The sequence below is a fragment of the Pangasianodon hypophthalmus genome, chromosome 17 (assembly GCF_027358585.1).
Source record: "Pangasianodon hypophthalmus isolate fPanHyp1 chromosome 17, fPanHyp1.pri, whole genome shotgun sequence".
Taxonomy (NCBI): Eukaryota; Metazoa; Chordata; class Actinopteri; order Siluriformes; family Pangasiidae; genus Pangasianodon; species Pangasianodon hypophthalmus.
In genome coordinates this window covers 16954553-16973072 of record NC_069726.1, presented here as the reverse complement: position 1 = coordinate 16973072, position 18520 = coordinate 16954553, and the positions used below count along the sequence as shown (strand labels likewise).

At 38.6% G+C, this 18520-nt stretch overlaps 1 protein-coding gene across 12 annotated transcripts in view; it reads right to left on the bottom strand.

Moving 5' to 3' along the window:
- Positions 1 to 1080: 1080 nt before the first annotated feature.
- Positions 1081 to 18520, bottom strand: part of ppip5k2 (diphosphoinositol pentakisphosphate kinase 2) — a 38749-nt gene continuing 21309 nt past the window's right edge. Inside the window, exons 21-33 of one of the 12 annotated variants that reach the window (XM_053241282.1) lie at positions 18401 to 18515; positions 18119 to 18226; positions 17907 to 18023; positions 17304 to 17474; positions 16114 to 16155; positions 15782 to 15955; positions 13432 to 13504; positions 11242 to 11361; positions 9479 to 9541; positions 7910 to 7930; positions 5749 to 5892; positions 5511 to 5622; positions 1081 to 2126 (exon numbers count right to left, since the gene is read on the bottom strand). In XM_053241282.1, coding sequence (XP_053097257.1) covers positions 1712 to 2126; positions 5511 to 5622; positions 5749 to 5892; positions 7910 to 7930; positions 9479 to 9541; positions 11242 to 11361; positions 13432 to 13504; positions 15782 to 15955; positions 16114 to 16155; positions 17304 to 17474; positions 17907 to 18023; positions 18119 to 18226; positions 18401 to 18515 — 1675 coding nt within the window. In that variant the 3' untranslated portion in view covers positions 1081 to 1711. The remainder of the gene's footprint in view (positions 2127 to 5510; positions 5623 to 5748; positions 5893 to 7909; positions 7931 to 9478; positions 9542 to 11241; positions 11362 to 13431; positions 13505 to 15781; positions 15956 to 16113; positions 16156 to 17303; positions 17475 to 17906; positions 18024 to 18118; positions 18227 to 18400; positions 18516 to 18520) is intronic. The other 11 variants (XM_053241274.1, XM_034312491.2, XM_053241278.1 and 8 more) reach the window with 11 other exon arrangements.

Here is an 18520-nt window from a genome sequence, read left to right as displayed (position 1 = left end):
CATCTCCAAAATGGCAGGTCTTCTGAGGGGTTCCTGGTATGCAATGGTTAGTGCCTACCAAAAGTGGTCCAAGGAAGAAAAACCGGTGATCTGGTGACAGGGTCATGGGCGCTCAAGGCATAGTGATGTGCGTGGGGAGTGGAGGCTAGCCCATCTGGTCCGATCTCACAGAAGAGCTATTGTAGCACAAATTACTGAAAAACATTAATGCTGGCTATGACAGAAGGGTGTCGGAACACACAGTGCGTTGCAGCTTGCTGTGTATGGGGCTGCGTAGCTGCATACCAGTCAGAGTGCCCATGCTGACCCCTGTAGGCGCTTTCAGCAGAGGACAATGGGCATGAGAGCATCAGAACTGGACCATGGAGCAATGGAAGAAGGTGGCCAGGTCTAATGAATCACATTTTCGTTTACATTATGTGACAGCCGGGTGCGTGTGTGTCACTTACCTGGGGAAAAGATGGCACCAGGATGCACTATGGGACGAAGGCAAGCCGGTGGAGGCAGTGTGATGCTCTGGGCAATGTTCTGCTGGGAAACCCTGGGTCCTGGCATTCATGTGGATGTTACTTTGATACGTACCACCTACCTAAACATTGTTGCAGACCAGGTACACCCCTTCATGGCAACAGTATTCCCTAATGGCAGTGGCCTCTTTCAGCAGGATAATGCGCCCAACCACACTGCAAAAATTGTTCAGGAATGGTTTGAGGAACATGACAAAGAGATGACTTGGTCCCCAAATTCCCCAGACCTCGATCTGATCGAGCATCTGTGGGATGTGCTGGACAAACAAGTCCGATCCACGGAGGCCCCACCTGCAACTTACAGGACTTAAAGGAAATACTGCTAATGTCTTGGTGCCAAATATCACAGCACATCTTCAGAGGTCTTGTGGAGTCCATCGAAGGATCCGAGCTGTCTTGGTGGCACAAGGAGGACCTACACAATATTACGCAGGTGGTTTTAATATTATGGCTGATCGGTGTATATATATAATTATCATGAAAACTATATTTATATCTAAATTTTAATTTCACATTTACATACAGAAGATTATCAAAACATACATATAACATATAACAGGGGTTCCACTGAGGTTTATTCCCAATATACATACATTTATATGTATATATACACAATCATGTTTGTTTAGGATGGAATACACTGGTGAAACATATCTTTCCCAACAATTACTGTAAGGCAGACATCTCATCTGCAGCTAAATGAGAAAGAAAAATAAAATGCACATTTTTGGTAACCAAAGATATGTGAAAAATAGAACTTTCAGTTTCATTACATTTTACTTTGGATCTTGATAATAATATCCAAAGGTGCTGTTTATTTAATGATCAGGATTAATTAAAATAGACTACAATGAAATGGATCTAGTATGACTGTAAACATCTGGTTTACATTCAAATATACAAGATATGAGAAATAATTTCATGAGTGTACAGTCAAGATCATACTACCCGTTAAATCAATCATGTCTGCGATAGTATCTATAAGACGAATGTGTTTAATAGTTCAAATTGCACTACTGATAAACTACTAGTTTAACGTAACAGTGCTATCTGATTATCACTATTTCAGTGAAATTCAAGGTTTGGTCAGTTTCGTGGAATCAAGAATGGCTTTGTGGTCTATTAACACAGTTGATGATGAGGTTTGCATTACTGGTGTTGGAGAACATGGCTGCATTTTGCCTTCATGTTGCTCCTCTTGAGCAGTCTGCAGGTTTGGCTCCACTCTGAGTTTCCTCTGTGTTTTGTTTTGGCATGATAGGGACATGACTGTCACTGGATGATACCTGATATGCTTTAGTGACACTTGTGTGAGGAGTTGCGAGTTGTGATGAGACTCTACAGCATCCTGTCCAGTCTTGAGTGTGGGTGGATACACTGTCCTCCTGGGTTTCCTGGTAGGTTGGGTGGAGTTGGGCTTTACAGGATGTTGGTGGAGAGGTGACCAGGATGCTATCAGCTGCAGTGTTGGGCTTAGAGGGTGTGTTGCTCTCTGTACACCACGGAGGTGAGCTCTGCTGTAATGCTCTGTCTCCAGCGGCAACGTGCTGAACAGCATCGGCTCTGCTCGATCGGGCCACTCTGGAAGGAGAGCTTCCGCTGGCTAGGAAGAATAAAATACATAGTCAACTCCATAATTATTGGCCCCCTTCATTAATAACATTAATAATGAGCAGAATGTACATACATACACAAGCACACACACACCACACAATACTTGCATCATACTGTGTTACACAAGCTGACCATCTTCTCACCTCATTAATATGGGCTCACCTTTGCCATATTGATTCAATAGCAAATCTTATTTAAAAAAATTTTTTTTAAGCATTTTAATATATTGTTATGCTCTGCCCTTTTTCTGTGTGTGTTTGCGTCTGTGTTACGTGTTATGTCCAGGTTACTTCCGGGAGAGCTCTGTGAAGTTGGCACCCCATATAAGTAAATTTTCACCAAAACTATACCATTCATTTGTGCTGTGTTTGTGCTGATTTGTGCCGCAAAAACGAACGTTTGTGCTGGTTTGGCATTCAAGATATTGAATATCTGTTGCTTCTAGGAATTAAGGGCTCAGCCCTCGACTGGTTTAGATCTTATTTAACTGATCGTTATCAGTTTGTAGATTTAAACGGTGACCACTCAGCACGTTATCGAGTAGAATATGGCGTTCCGCAGGGTTCAGTCTTAGGCCCACTGCTTTTCACGTTATACATGCTCCCTTTAGGTAACATAATCCGTAAACATAATATTAGCTTCCATTGTTATGCTGATGACACACAGTTATACGTCTCAGCTAGGCCAGATGAGAATAGCCAGTTAAAGAAAGTTGAGGCATGTGCGATAGACATAAGAGACTGGATGCTAAGCAACTTTCTCCTGCTAAACCCAGAAAAAACAGAGGTTCTGGTACTGGGACCACAAGCCGCTAGAAGTAAGTTTAGAGATCACACTGTTACTTTAGATGGTCTCTCTGTTTCAAGTAGTCTAACAGTAAAAGATCTCGGTGTGATTATAGACTCTAATCTCTCATTTGAGGCGCATGTAGATAATGTAAGCAGGTTAGCATTTTTCCACCTCAGAAATATCGCTAAGATTAGAAATATACTTTCGCTAAGTGATGCTGAAAAACTAGTCCATGCATTTATCACGTCCAGATTAGATTACTGTAATGCTTTACTATCTGGATGTTCGTCTAGATGCATAAATAAGCTTCAGATAGTTCAGAACGCAGCAGCGAGGGTCCTTACTACGACTAGGAAGTATGAGCATATCACGCCAGTCTTATCTACATTACACTGGCTCCCAGTAAGATTCCGCATCGATTTTAAAATATTACACCTAACCTATAAAGCATTAAACAGTCTCGCTCCGCAGTATTTAAGCGATATGTTAGTACCTTACGTTCCGCCGCGCCTACTTCGCTCTAAGGATGCAGGCTGTCTATCAGTACCACGCGTTGCCAAAACCACGGCAGGGGGCAGAGCCTTCTCTTACCAAGCCCCAAAATTATGGAATAGCCTCCCAGTTAATGTACGTGAAGCAGACACGGTCTCAGTGTTTAAGTCGAGGTTGAAGACTTATTTATTTAACCTAGCATTTAGCGACTAGTGTTTTTATCAAAGGAGTAGATCTGGGGGACTTGTGGATGTTGAGTTTTATCTCCACACGGTGACTGTGAGTGTACCTAACCACTTTCCTTCTCCTTCTGCCGAGCTACACTCCTGAGCTGCCGGTGATCCAGACCCCACTACGCTCTGGACCAGATGAGCATCACTCCTGAGCTGCTGGTAATCCAGACCTCCCCCCCTTCACTCTGGACCTGTCCACCGGCAATGCTTCACACTGCCACGAAAACGCTTCAGCTGTTTTCCATGGACTACACCAACACACATTGTACACACACACACACACACGCACACTACAGTGTAAACCCATATGAGGATGGGTTCTCTGTTGAGCCTGGTTCCTCTCAAGGTTTCTTCCTATCACCATCTCAGGGAGTTTTTCCTTGCCACCGTCGCCCTGCTTGCTCATCAGAGACGGCACACACACACACACTTCACTTTACTTTTGTTTGTGTAAAGCTGCTTTGAGACAATGACCTTTGTAAAAAGCGCTATACAAATAAAAATGAATTGAATTGAAGATATTAAACATTCTTTTTTTGGCTGTGTGACGTCACTCTCCGCCCCATGTCGTCCAAATCGTATCAAATTGGTGCTGTTCGTTTGTGCTCGAGTTGTCCCGGTTTGTGCCATTAAAACAAACGATGTAACTTCCCTTCATGACATACAAGAAGAACGTTTTCGGGAGCGCTGACGTCACTCTCCACTTTGTTTTGTGCCGTAGAAAGAAACAACATAACTATACACCAAAGTACTGCGAGAGCATAGTTCTGCAATCAGTACTGCGTAGTTCTCGAATCGTTCTCGTGGTACTTTGGTGTATACAGCGATCGGTCTGTGCAGCGCCACGTGAAGTCTAAACATAGCTAATGTCTAAAGATGGGAACAAGTTATGTTGTTTCTTTCTACGGCACAAAACAGAAGCGATTTAGACGACGTGGGATGGAGAGTGACGTAACGGCACCTGAAGGAAGGTTAGTTGTTTCTTATATTTAAGAAAAAATCTTTGTAACCTGTTCTTTTAACAGCACAAACCGGCACAATTCGAGCACAAATGAATGCCACCTGTTTTGGATGATTTAAACAACATGGGGTGGAGAGTGACGTCACTGCCCTGAATAACACGTGTTATTTCCAAGACAGTGATCATTTTAGCTGCACAAACCGGCACAACTCGAGCACAAACGAACGGCTTTTGATACGATTTGGACGACATGGCGTGGAGAGTGATGTCACAGCCAAAAAAGAATGTTTAATATCTTGAACGCCAAACCAGCACAAACGCTTGTTTTTGCGGCACAAATCAGCACAAACGAATGGTATAGTTTTGGTGAAAATTTATTTATATGGGGTGCCAACTTCACAGAGCTCTTCCGGGTCCTGCTACGTCATCATCCCAGCAGCACCTTTGTCATTTGTTTGCCTGAGTGTATATAATTTGTTTTGTGTAAATATTGTAGTTGTAAATATTGTGTATATATTGTCTAATTAACTGGGCTTTGTAGGACTTAGCTGCTGTTTGTTTCAAGTGAGGTGTTTTGTCTATGTTTTTTAGGTTAGTCAAAGAGTTAGGGAAGCCATTTATCATATGTTTATTTTCTTTATTTGGTAGGTGAGGTAGCTTCTTTCTATACATTTAATGTGGTGTGTGTTGGTTATTTTGGCCTTTGGCCGGCTTGACAATAGGTCCTGTGACCGTAAATATCCTTACTTCGTACACTATATCTCAGAAACAAAGAGTTTTTGTTATGTTCAGAAATTCAAATAAGAATTTACATCAGAAAGAGTTGGGTGCTTAGCTGTAATCATATTAGCATTTTTGTTGTCCATTTTTGTTGTCCATTATTATTATTTATACATGCCTGATGTAGTGCGCTCGGGTGACTTCTTTCCCACAGCCTGAGTGAAAGGACACGGTAAAACCTTCGCAGGAGTGTATGTGTTTAAGGGAACTTTCTTTCCTTGAACAGCTGATTGACAATGAGCACAGAATTTAAAATGTTGGTGAGACAGGAATTTCAAAAGTAAAGGATTTTCAAAAAAATCTTATTTATAAAATGAAACAAATATAGGGTTGCAACTTGTCCTTCTCTTACCTGGTGAGCACACAGATATTTCCAGCAGGGAATCGTGGGAGGTGGCAATCGACGCGAGGAAGTCGTCGACTTGTTTAAGGGACAGTGAATTGTGGAGGGTCTCCAGCGGGCAGATGGAGGGAACCATGGAGTATAACTCAAAGCCTTAAATGAAATACAACAGACACTTATTAAGCATTCATAACACTGGCAGTTAAGCTAAAGTGAACATAAGCATTCGGCACATCCAAGCACACACACAGATATGGAGGTCCAGTTCCTGAGAGAATGACAAAGAGCAACAGCACCATCAAACATGAGTTTGAGGCGGGCAGAATGGAAGCAGATGGCTCACACAGGGTACAACTCACTAGAAGCTCTACCTACCACAACATCATCAGCCAGGATGATGCTACAGAGTGAGAATGGTAGTCTACTTACCTTGCATGCATTTTTTAAATCTCAGATACTATATAGTACACCATTGCAGGCTTAGGATCAATAATCTTAGAGGCAAACTCTATGAGTCCAAATGTAATTAATTAAGCCTAAAGCCTTAGGCCCAAGTTCGGATAGCCATCATTAAAAAGGCACCAAGATAGGGGTAACAAAACCAGTATAGATTCACATCATGATTTCTTCATCGATATGGTTCACAATAATAGTTTCTTTTTCTTTGCAACTAAATTTATATCAACACCTACACCGGCATCACAATATTCAAAACTGACAGCATTAAGCTCATGTTATCAGTGAATAAATCAGTCCACAACTGCAGGAACTGGAGTATCTTTATGGAAATATGCAAAAGTGCTGAAAATCACTTTAAATTTAAAACAAGAAGAATGTTGTAATTTCTCTCAAACTACCTGATGCCTTCCAGAAATGCTCATTTTGATTATTATGCCATTTTTTTTTTTATGACAGTTCACTACTGTAATATACAGATTAGAAATGTGCACCTGTACCAACAAAAAGTAGCATGAGCAGGCAGTCAGATTAAAATCTATTGGGACAAAGAGGCATCGCTGATTAAAATGGGAGCCTACTGGATATGACGGGATGCTTACCACGTTCATTCAATAATCTCCAGTAACTGCTTCATCTTGGTCAGGCTGTAGTTTAAATGACTTGTTTATAGTAAGTCAAGTTCATTAGAAAATATTATGGGAAGGTACAAACAAATATACCTGCAGGAGTGAGTGACATTAGTCATGGGTCAATAGGTGAATAGTAACTGCGAAAACAGGTGCGATCAGTCAAGTGTGTCTGTGGGAGTGGGTGGGACTGGGCAGGAGTGTCTGCAGGAGCGGGGAGGATTACACAAGAGTATCTGTGGGAGTGGACAGGATTGGACAAGAGCATCTGCAAGAGCGGGTGGGATTGCTGAAAAGTATCTGCACGTGGGAGCAGGATTGGTCAGGCGTGTCTGTGGAAGTGGGCGGGATTGGTCAAATGTATTGCAAAAGCAGGTGGGATTGGTCAAGAGCGATTGTTTCACGCAAACGACTAACATAGACCTGTGTTGCCTAATTGATTGTTCTAACATACACTATGTAATACCACACTGCAGTACAACCAAGGGCACTGCATGGCTATTGATGGTGGCTCATATACAGCAATTATTACAAATCTAATAAAGAAACATCTGATGACATCTGACTGTGTATTTTTAATATAAAATTTTAACAAACTTTAACAAGTTATTTATAGAAAACACAAGTAAAACTGACAGCATGATATAAATCATACCTGCTTGGTTTTTGATAAATGGAATCTTGCAATTTTGTTGTATTTATAGCACCAAACTGTTTGGGGCTTTGATGTTAAATCAGTTAGTTAAAGTTTGGAGAAGTGTTGCTATCGCTGTAGACTTTTGTGTAACTAGTGTAATTGTAGGTACAATTAAATGATTAATCACTCACCTGAGGTGTACATGATGGAATGTATATCAGAACATTTATGGTGAAATAAAACAGAATAAATGTGTTGCTAAAGCACACAAATGTTACACTACTGCTACAAAGATGAACAAATGGGTCGGGAATTTGGTAAATGTCAAAAATTTTTGACTAAAACCCAGAAATAAGGGAGTTGATTTCTACAAGACATCAAGAATCTGAACCCAAACAAAACAACAAACAAGATACAAATGGGTAAATTAAACGTAATTAACACTTACCACAGAACATACTGGGAAACACTGACCCATTTAGAAAAGCAGATTAAAAACAAACAAAACAACAACAAAAAAAGAATAAAAGTGATATTCCCAAAATGATCCAATTTGTAGAATGTTATAAACACCTACAGTCACAAAGTACATTTAATAATTGCTAAATTTGCTAAATGATGCCTACTTCAATCTACTGCATTGTCTTTACTGAGTGCTAATTATATTTGTAAATTTTTCTTCTAGAGTGTTGAGATTTACATGGCAGAATATGCAAAATATATAAACCAACGCCTGGGCTATATACACTCACTGTCCAATTTATTAGGAACACCTGTACACACACGTGACAGAATCACAGACTTTCACTGTATCAAAGAAGCAAAAAGTGTTACCCTTCAACAACGGCCCCACAAAAGCTATATATCTATGGTATATAGACAGACAAAATTATTTCATGTCTATTCAAGTGACATAACACTGGACTTTATTCAGCTTCCACGGATTTAAACGATATAGCACTGCATTCAATGACTGCTCAAAATAAACAATAGGTTTTAGCCATTTTAATCTTTCTGATGATATATGTGAGGTGGCTTGGGAAAACTCTTCACCTGGTCAGATTTTGACATTTTATACTATATATAATTCTCAAACTACACTCTTTGCGGTTTCTCTTTTGAATGCAATGCAGAAAGACGCACTGCTTACTTCCACATTTATAACCTAATGAACTAATGGAAAAATAACATTACTGCCAATTTAATAAAAATGATAAGTTTACAATCAGCATCATCCCCATCAGGCTCTGTCTCAGCTTACTTGCAAGTTACTTGCAACATTTAGACACATGCCTCATCGTCTCATCACTCCACTGATTTCTGTTCATGCTAACCTTGGTGCTGAAATAATCTCTGAATCATTTAGTCAGTTCGGTAGGTTTAATTTCCTTTCATTAATGTCTTTTTATTAGGTCATTTAAACATGCTGTCCTCTCTCATCTGTACAGAGTGTGTAAGCGCTCTTCTCTGTTTTGATGATGTAATGGTGCAGGAGCATCGGCGATATTTTCAGAGTTGGTAACTGATTATAAACTGAATAGACTAGGCTTATGTACATTTTGCTAAGTGAGATTTTAAACATTTTGTTAAACTGGCTCATTACTTGATGGGATCTTTGCAGGTAGACACCAAGGCAAAGTAAGAAAGTAAAAAAATATATATCCTCAGCATTTTGGGTAATATATTTTTATGGTTTCTAAATGTAGAGTATATTAATGACTCCAATTTGGTCAAAACTCAGTTTTTTGACCATTTTCCAGAATTCAGCCACAGAGGCATCTGACAGGTTTTCCCAGGTCGTCTCACATTTAGTAGAACTGAGTGAAAGGGACTGAAAAAGCACATGGTCTCTGAAGAGCTGCACAAGCATTTTGGCCACTTCAATGCTCATGGCTGCATTCCATGTGCACTGTTCTGGAGTTAATGGAGGAATTGAAAAAAGAAGTCTACATCCAGGACATAATAATGGGGATGATGGGAAGAAGGATGTACTGGGAATTAACGAAAGCAAACATACCATTGGTTGGGTGTCGCGCAAATGAGATAGAAAATCTTTTAACAGCAGAACCACGCGTGGCCTCTGAGAAAGAGAAACACAGGTACCTGAAATGTACAACAGCTAACAGAAAAAGGGCTTAGAAAAGGGCAGGAAAAAAAGCAACAATTAGTGGGCATGCAGGAGAGAAAGGGAAGGAAATAAGAGGAGTGCTCGTTTTAGTGAGTTAGACGTGTTGGGATTCTGACAGGCAGATTGCTGTGAAAAAAATTAAAAACTTTCCCAAACACTTTGGTTATCTGCTTTTCACAATGGCAGCAGGATGTTATGAGGGTGCATGTGGAGCATTTAGAAAAGAAATAAGAAAAGAATAACCAGGTATCCCATGGATGGTGTCATGAATACAAATTCCACCCAAACCACATCTGACTGCAAACTTATCTATCTGCCCATTTTTCTCTTTACTGATATTTAAGCCCTTCATTTTCTTTACACCTCGTTATTTGCTTGTCTTTACAGAAATGTGGTAATTCAATTCCACAGTCCCATGGGAAGGAAGGAAAGAAGCCTGGATTTCGAGGTACCTCTAGACAAATACCATTTCCACTGGCCAAATACATGAACAGACAAGACATAAAGAATCATACAAATATGGTTATATGACAATAAAAATCCAAAGATCACAATATGTGCCTTTTTTTTAATCCAATTCCAATGCCAAAGTCATCCTAATGACACGATGCACAATTTAGACATGCTGAGTACATATATAAAGATATATGTGTTATAGTGTATAATGCCATGACAACAACCGGTAACTGAGCAGTAAACTATTACCATAACCACAAGATCAGGACCAACTTATGAGACAAAATCCAAAATCAAGATGTAGTCTTTACTGTCTAGAATGCTATGAAGATAAAATTATTTAAATATCTGTCATAACTTGTACACACACACCCAATTTGGTCCAGCCTCTCTTTCCCAGAAATGTCAGTGCAAACACTGTAATCTACTGATAACAACTCCCATGTCAAAGGTGTATTTGTCCTGGTAATGCAAATTATAATATAACTGGGCCTCAACACAGTAGCTAGTTGTTTAACTCAATCATGAGTAATACTGTAATACTGTTCTCACTTCCTTGTGTCGTGATCAACATTAAGATTAAGGCTTTACCTTTTGGATTAAAAAAAAAAAAACTGTTCTAACAATATTTAGCATCACTCCTGAGTAGTAGCAGTAGTGGAAATACATGAAATTGTATCCCAAAACTACCAGTGAACAACAGTGAGACCTTGAGCATGACCATGAACCCTCAGCTGCTTTGCTGTATAACTGAAACTGTATCCTGTCTCAGTTTTAAGTCACTGCTGATAAATGAATCTGTTAAATAAATAAATGTAAATCATGTAGAATTTGTTAAGTGAAGTATTGAAAGCTAAATTACTAGCTACTCTTATGAGTTTAGTACAGATCTAAGTAAAAATCTAATGTTTAGTAAAAATCTTATGTCTAAATTCTACATTATATTTAATGTAACTATATAATTTAAAATAAATATTTAAAAGAAATGAATAACATTAACAAACAAAATAAATATAAAATTCCAACAAAATCACTTTAACACAACTAATAAAAAATAAATAAATAAATAAAAAAACAAGGCCTTGAACACAACACGAAAAAAGGGAGCTTCCAGGATTCCTTACGAGGGAATGAGGGTTCATCTTTTTTTTTTTTTTTTTTTAAAAACAAAGATGTGTGCGCATGTTTGCACATACCATCTAAGAAGGCAGAAGAGGTCAGCTTTTTACGGTGTGTGCGAGCATAATCTTGTAGGTTAGGGGCGCTGGAGGAGCCTCCCAGCACCATGGTGCTAAACAGGCCAGCACAATGAGACCCTGATGGGAGTTAGAGAAGATACATACAGCAGTCGTGTGTTCCAGGAGCCACACCTCGCAACGCATGCAGCATGCACGTCTATGAGATTCTTGCCACAGAAAGATTTGTGCAGCCTCATTAAAAACATCCCATAATGACAGTAATGTCGTTTGTCCTGCTCACGACAAACAGGTTTACAGGATAAGCTGAACAGTTGTGTTTACTATACTTTGTATTCATCATCACTACAAAACGTCATTTTTGCAGTGATATAAAAAAATACTGAAGCTACTACATAGTTTTATCACAAAACCTAGCAATATCTTACAAAAAATACTCCCTTATAATGTATATACAGTAAGCCTGCTATGAATACATAACCTAGAATATGCCTACAACAGAGTGATGCATTACAAAGAAAATTCCTGACCAAAACCAAAATTCAGGACACACTGAGCTGAAAACCAAAAAAGTTTTTTTTTTTTTTAAATTTTGCCTCAGTGAAACAGTCAAAAAACTGCACGATAATTTAGGAAAAAATATTTCTTTACTAACAGTAACATTCAGTCCTTTCAGATGGACTATACTGACAATAAAAAAAAATTATTGTAATAATTTAAAATTATTTCATCATGTAAGCCACTACTGTGTGGCTTATAATAACATTTTTTCATACTGCCTTAGTAAAGTGTTAGATTTCACACTTCTTTCTGGACTTTTCTCTTGTGCCAGAACTGCTATTTTGGACAATTTTTCAGCACCCACAATTCTAGTACATCCCTACTTATTATTATTATTATTATTATTATTATTATTATTATTATTATTATTATTATTATTATCATTATTATTATTATTATTATTATTATTATTATTATTATTATTATTTAACCCTTGTGTTCAGTTCTGGTCAAAATGACCTGTTTTAAATTTTTACTTAAAGTGGAACCATACTTGTTTTTTGTTTTTTTGCTCCAAAATGTAACTTATTGTGCTTGGCTCATTTTCTGAATATGAAAAAGAACAAATTTACTCTTCTATTATATCCCCTACATATTTATATTACACAGGTACTGTTCAGGCATGCATTCATTCATTTATTCATTTATTCATTCATTCATTTATTCATTCATTTATTTATTTATTTATTTATTTAGTACCTGAGAATAAAACAGATTACAAGAAGTGGTAAAATATCAATGGACACCAGCTGTGTATCTTCAGGCATGAGAAAAGCTTTTGGGCTTTTTACTCCTAAAATATTGATGTACTCAAGGTTCATCATTTCAAATGTTATTATCTGTCTCAGTTGCCCAAATTCAGTATAACCATGAACAGTACATTCATTGCTAAGAAGAAAACAGAACACAAGGGTTACAACATATTCTCCTAATGCAGCTAAATGTGAAGGAGCTGGACCTTTATAATGTAAAACATAGTGCAAGAATGCAAATCAGTTATCTATGAGAGGCTGAGGTCATGTCCTGCTCTCACAGCCTGAAACTGAGCCATTTCAACAGAAGGCAAAACTGAAGAGTTGGCTTTCCCTCCACCAAAACTACAATTTCACTGCTGCCTTTTAGGCAGTAAACATACACAAAGGACATTACCAGCATGTATGAGAGAAACTGAGTCAGCACTATTTAGGCGGTTGTGTGGCAAAAATCTTGATCTAGAAGGATGTTCAGATTCAGATTATGCCAATTGGGAGCATTACGTTAAATTCCACATCACACCTTTAGTAATTAATCATTGGGTGCCAGAGGATCAGCAGAGAGCAGCCTGCACAAAGGAGGCACTCTAAAGGTGCTAGAAGAGGCACGAAGCCATGACACAGAGTGAAGGGTTGAAATGGAAAGGCACAATATTACTTCATGGCTTCATTTATTATTTCTTGAGAAAACATGACATGAACAACAATAAGACGATCACACAATACACAACATTAAGCCACAAGAAATAAATAATGTATTACTTTAATAGCAAAGCACATTTAAAGTGTCATAATATTTAAGACGCTTATGTAACCAGCTACTTCAGGGTCTACATCTAATTTTGGATGATTTTTACAGTGAAAAGAGACAGCTTACCTATTCCAGTGGTGAGCTTCTGATCTGAGTGTAGTCTGGCAGGCCTTGTGTGACTGTTGTTCTCCGAAAGAACCTGAAAGACCCCAAAAACAAGCATTAGCCATTCAATCAAAATAACAAATGGAAAGGAGATAACAGACTCAAGACATCCTGAAACCTTTGGTATGTAAGAAATAGGGCTTTTCCAGATAGACAGGTGTTAATAAGCTGCATTACAAATGTTAGTACAGGCAACAAGGACAACAGAAAGACACCATGGAAAGTAAATGGATCGTGCAACATCCCCATGGCCAAAGAGTCCATTCCGTGCGAGACATTCAAGACATTAAGGTACAGGATGAAGCACAAGACAAAAGTGAGATCAGAGATGCAGAGGGGAATGATGATAGACATGGCAACAGTTTGCAGAGATTCCACAAATCAACACGGCACAACTCGAACCGAATAGGCACTTGCACCTGTGGTTGAAAAAAAAGAAAAGGAAGGAGGGGGAGCTTTTATGTTTCTGTTGCTCAGTTTCGTGCAAACCAAGGCTTGGAATGGCTGGATCCTCTCTGATCGGACAGGGGAAATAGGAGAGAAGCGAGTACAGGATCCGAGGGACTGGAAGAATGAGAGCTGGAGGTGGGATGGTGGAAAGAAGACACAATGGAGGACTATCAAGCTGCACTTACACCTGCCATGGCTTACCTGAAGCTCAGAGAAACCTCTGAGCAGCAAATAAACTTAAATCTCCTTAAGTGTAATGATAAACTTCCATAGGTGTCTTTAAATTCAGATTAAAATATAATCGTTTTGTCTGATTTATTATTATTATTATTATTATTATTATACAGCTATGGTTGACTACAGCTACAGTTATTACTATACTACAGTTATATTTTATTACTATGCTATGTGGTACTTATAGCTTTGAAAGAGAAAACGTCACATGTTAAAAAGACAAGACTATTTCAATTTTGAGATGACATTTTTGATAATGTTATGCAAAATGTTACAGAAAACAATCATGACAAACTGATTTATAGTCCATAAGAACACATATTTCAGATAACCATAACAACCATTTACACAAAACCCAAACTACACACTACTATTAATAAAGCCCAAGACCGAAATATAAGGAATGTAGAGTTGTCACATTGTCATACTCTATCTCTCACAAGATGGGGATGTAAAAACCCAAAGTGCAATGTGGAATGATGATGTGACATGAGCTCCACACTCCCTACTTCTTCAGTCATATTCTTATTTTCCTGGACAATAATGACAGGAAAAGTAGTAGGATTTTGCTACATATCTCCTGGTGGAGGAGAATAACCAAAAAGCAATAAAAGTGCCAAAGCAGTGATGGACTTCAGCTTTGGAAAAGGCAAGAGCTGGGAGATTGGAGGGGCAAAACATCCAACTAAAGGTTAAAAACCACAAATCTTACTGCAACCCAAAGGAAGGGAAGAAAATTCTTGGACACTGAAATGGAGCAGGTTGCAAAGGACAACTAATGAGAGTCAGCAGATGAATGAAAAGAGCTACCAAGATAAATATGCTTCTATGATGGATAATCACAAAACTCAATATGCCTTTTCTTTCACAGTGCCTCAGCAGACAGCTTGTTAATGTAATTGTTCTAGGAGGAAGGAGAGAGCAGAAGCCAAATATAGAAAAGGCTGAAGCTCCAACAAAAAGGAGAATGTTGCAGATAAGGTGGCACTCTAGGGTTGCCATTAAAAGCACTGTTAAGAAAGGATGCTAATGGAAAAACATGTTACAGCAAAGCAAACATAAACCATTTCACAAAAATAATACACACACCTTAAAAAGAAAATTCAAAATGCACATGGCCATGACAACGTAAGACTTGTTTTAGGCATTAGAACTGAGTGCATAAGACTGAGGAACCACAGGCTTCAGAGTCAACTGTACCGAGAGATGAATGATCTGTGGCCGTGACCTGCAGGCAACTATTCAAATGACTAAACAAGTCAGGTTTCAGTGTTGCACCACATATGATGGCAGTGGGGGGAAAAACAAGTTACAAAATTATAAACATGCAACTTTGACCCCAAATCTTCCGCTGTTAGTCGACACTACAAGAGTTCATGAAACTGGATGAGTCTTAGAAGTTGGTTATTCAGACGCCACAAGTAAAGCCTCCTTTCTCTTGAATTCCTCTTTAGATGGAATGAAAAAATGCAAAAACAAAAAGAAAAAAAATGATTTAAACAAAAAATATGTACTCTCTTTTGATTGATCTGCTGATTAGATGTCCTTGCTGACTGCCGTCAGGTTTCTCTGGTGCGCATGAACAAGGAGTTAGCGTTTGTGAAGAATGAATTAAATTTGTAAAAACCTGTTGCCATGAGCCAAAAATACTGGATGTGAAAGCCAGTGATTTGGGGGAGACAGGGGAGGAAGTTATTTGGTCCCCTGATCTGCGTCTTCGACGCCCAGTACCAACACCACAGGTGTAATGTATCCAGGTACCAATAGACTCAGGGCTAGACACACTCAGGGGGCTTTCTTCCTGGAAGTGAGAGAGGGGGCAGAAACAGCACAGTCATGCAACGTTAACAACAGTCTAGCTACGAGTCCCATCAACATTCACAACATACGCCTTTTGTTCTGTGAGGAAAAACAAAAAGCAAACGAACAAACAAAACAGAAAACGCGTTGCACTCATACTTTGCCAGTAGAGGTCTTGATAAAGTCTGTCTGCAATGGGGACTAAAAAGACAAAAAAAAAACAAAAAAAAAAAAAAAACAAAGGAATAAATAAAAATATAACTGGGCAGAAAAAATGACAGTTATCAAACAGCACATTTGCCAATCAATGATTATAACTGGTTTGGATCCTAGTTCTTGTTTGTAAGTAATTTCTATACTTTATAATAATATTAGAATGAAAGCCAGATACAGAAACACAAAAAAACAGATCACCACCTTACAAAAATGACAATACCACCCTGAACTTTAAATAGAAGACTTAGCTAGTACTACAACTTCTGTGGCCTTTAAGCCATACAACTAAAATAATATGCTACGCAATGTAGTGTAACACACAGAGCACTGACCACTCAGTTTGAATAATACTACAATTTATCAAAACACATTCATTAAAAATGATTTCCTATGATTTTTGCCTAATTCTAATGAAAAAAAAATGCTACAACATTCAACAGTCCTATTTTGTGTTTCTTTGCAGGCAGAATGGGTTTTTGGTCATGTGACTGTTTAGTGTATTACTATGGCATGAGATGACTATTAGTTTAAATGTGGGGTTTTTTTTAATCAACTTAAACTAAAATTTAAAAAAAAAGAAAAGGAAAAATGATCTAATAACCAGTTACAAAGTTGCACAGCAATAATTAACCATAAAGGACAGCAAGCTGTTCACAGTATGACAAAGCCTGGCTTTCTAATCTTTCATGACATTAGAAACAAAAGGACCATGCTTACATAACATGTACACATTGCAGAGTATATAAAAAAAATTATATACAACTCTAAAACACAGCATTTGATGCATATAGGCACTATTCACAAATGTATTTCTACATACTAAAACTCTAACGTTACAGAATAAAATCTAATGTAATTTAATAAAATGTATAAGAAATGAGAACTTGGAACTACATGCTAAAAAAAAATCTACTTTAAAGAAATTCACTCTGCATAAAACGTTATTTATCAGACAAATCATTTCACCAGCACACCCAACAATTTAATATAACACATAAGTTTTCAGCAAATCACAATTTGGGAAAGCACTGTTAAATCCATTACAACTGAAGATCACCTGAAAAGTCTTCACAGAGGGGGAAAAAAGTACAGAAATATAAACTCACAATTCAAATGAGCCAAAGAGCACTTACTTCTACAGAGCCGATCTTTTTGGAGCGTGGAAGGGGAGACTTCCTGTGAATGTAGATGGGGTCGGACACCATGGGTCGGAACATGACAAGGGCTCGATCTGGCTCGTCCCGCTTTAAATTACTCGTCTCCTCGTCACTGTCGTTCTGCAACTTCTTTTTGGAGCCTTCGCTCTGAGACCAAAGTGTCACAAGGTTATGGTTGTAACATTCAGCCATTTTATCTGTCATCTTTCTCCAAGATTGAATACAGTCTTATTAATCCCTTTGGAAGTACTCTATATATGATTTACAAATATGAAAATACATGTTATATAACTGATTTTAAGAGCAAATACTGCATTTTTCTGGTGTTTAGGTTCAATTAAGACATTTAATGTGATGACATAAACAACTTCACAATACCAGAAGTGTTTCATCTTAAATACAGAAGCTGTGTGTGAGCTCTAACTGGGTGAGAAGAGTGCGAGCTTCTTACTGAATCCTTTTCAGCTACTTTACAACTAATGAAAGCCAGAGCTGAAATGTTTTAATAGCTCAGTCCCTGCATTGTTTGCCGAGTCAGCCAGACAGAAAACATCAAGCAGCCAGTCAGCTGTGTCTAACCTCTCTGGATGCTGGTCTGTAGCCAAATCCTGATGGCAGGTTTTTGTCCTCCTCACAGCCTTTTGCTCCTGGACTGAAATGCAGCTCCACATGAAAACGCTCCTCTGAAGATGGATCCTGAAATGACACAGCAGCCATTACGTAAAATGTAACATCACCCAAAGCAAGAGCTCCATACGGGCCTCATGAGAGCAGGCGGACTGCAACGTTACCTTATTGGGATCCTCATACAGCATGATAACAATCTGGGTCATGTAGTTCAGCTCACTGACCACTTTCAGGTACTCCATGGCCCTCTTCCACTGCTCATCTTTGGTCTCCTGCAAAGACATTCGCCACAAACAGCTGATATGAAAATGAAGAGCAAAACCAAACATAGGTCTGAAATATAATTGGCTTTTACAGCCACAGGGTAGTGTATAGCTTGCAGAGATGACATTTCCTGACCAGTGTAGAGAAAAGTACATTCATGGAGATGGTATAAGATGGCTTACATCACAGAGAGCTCCGTAGCGTAGGATGGAGAGGAGAGAGTGCACATGACTCTCACTGGTGAAGTAGAGCCTGGTGCGAACATGACGCTCCGGAGACATGACTCCTCTGGAATAACTGCA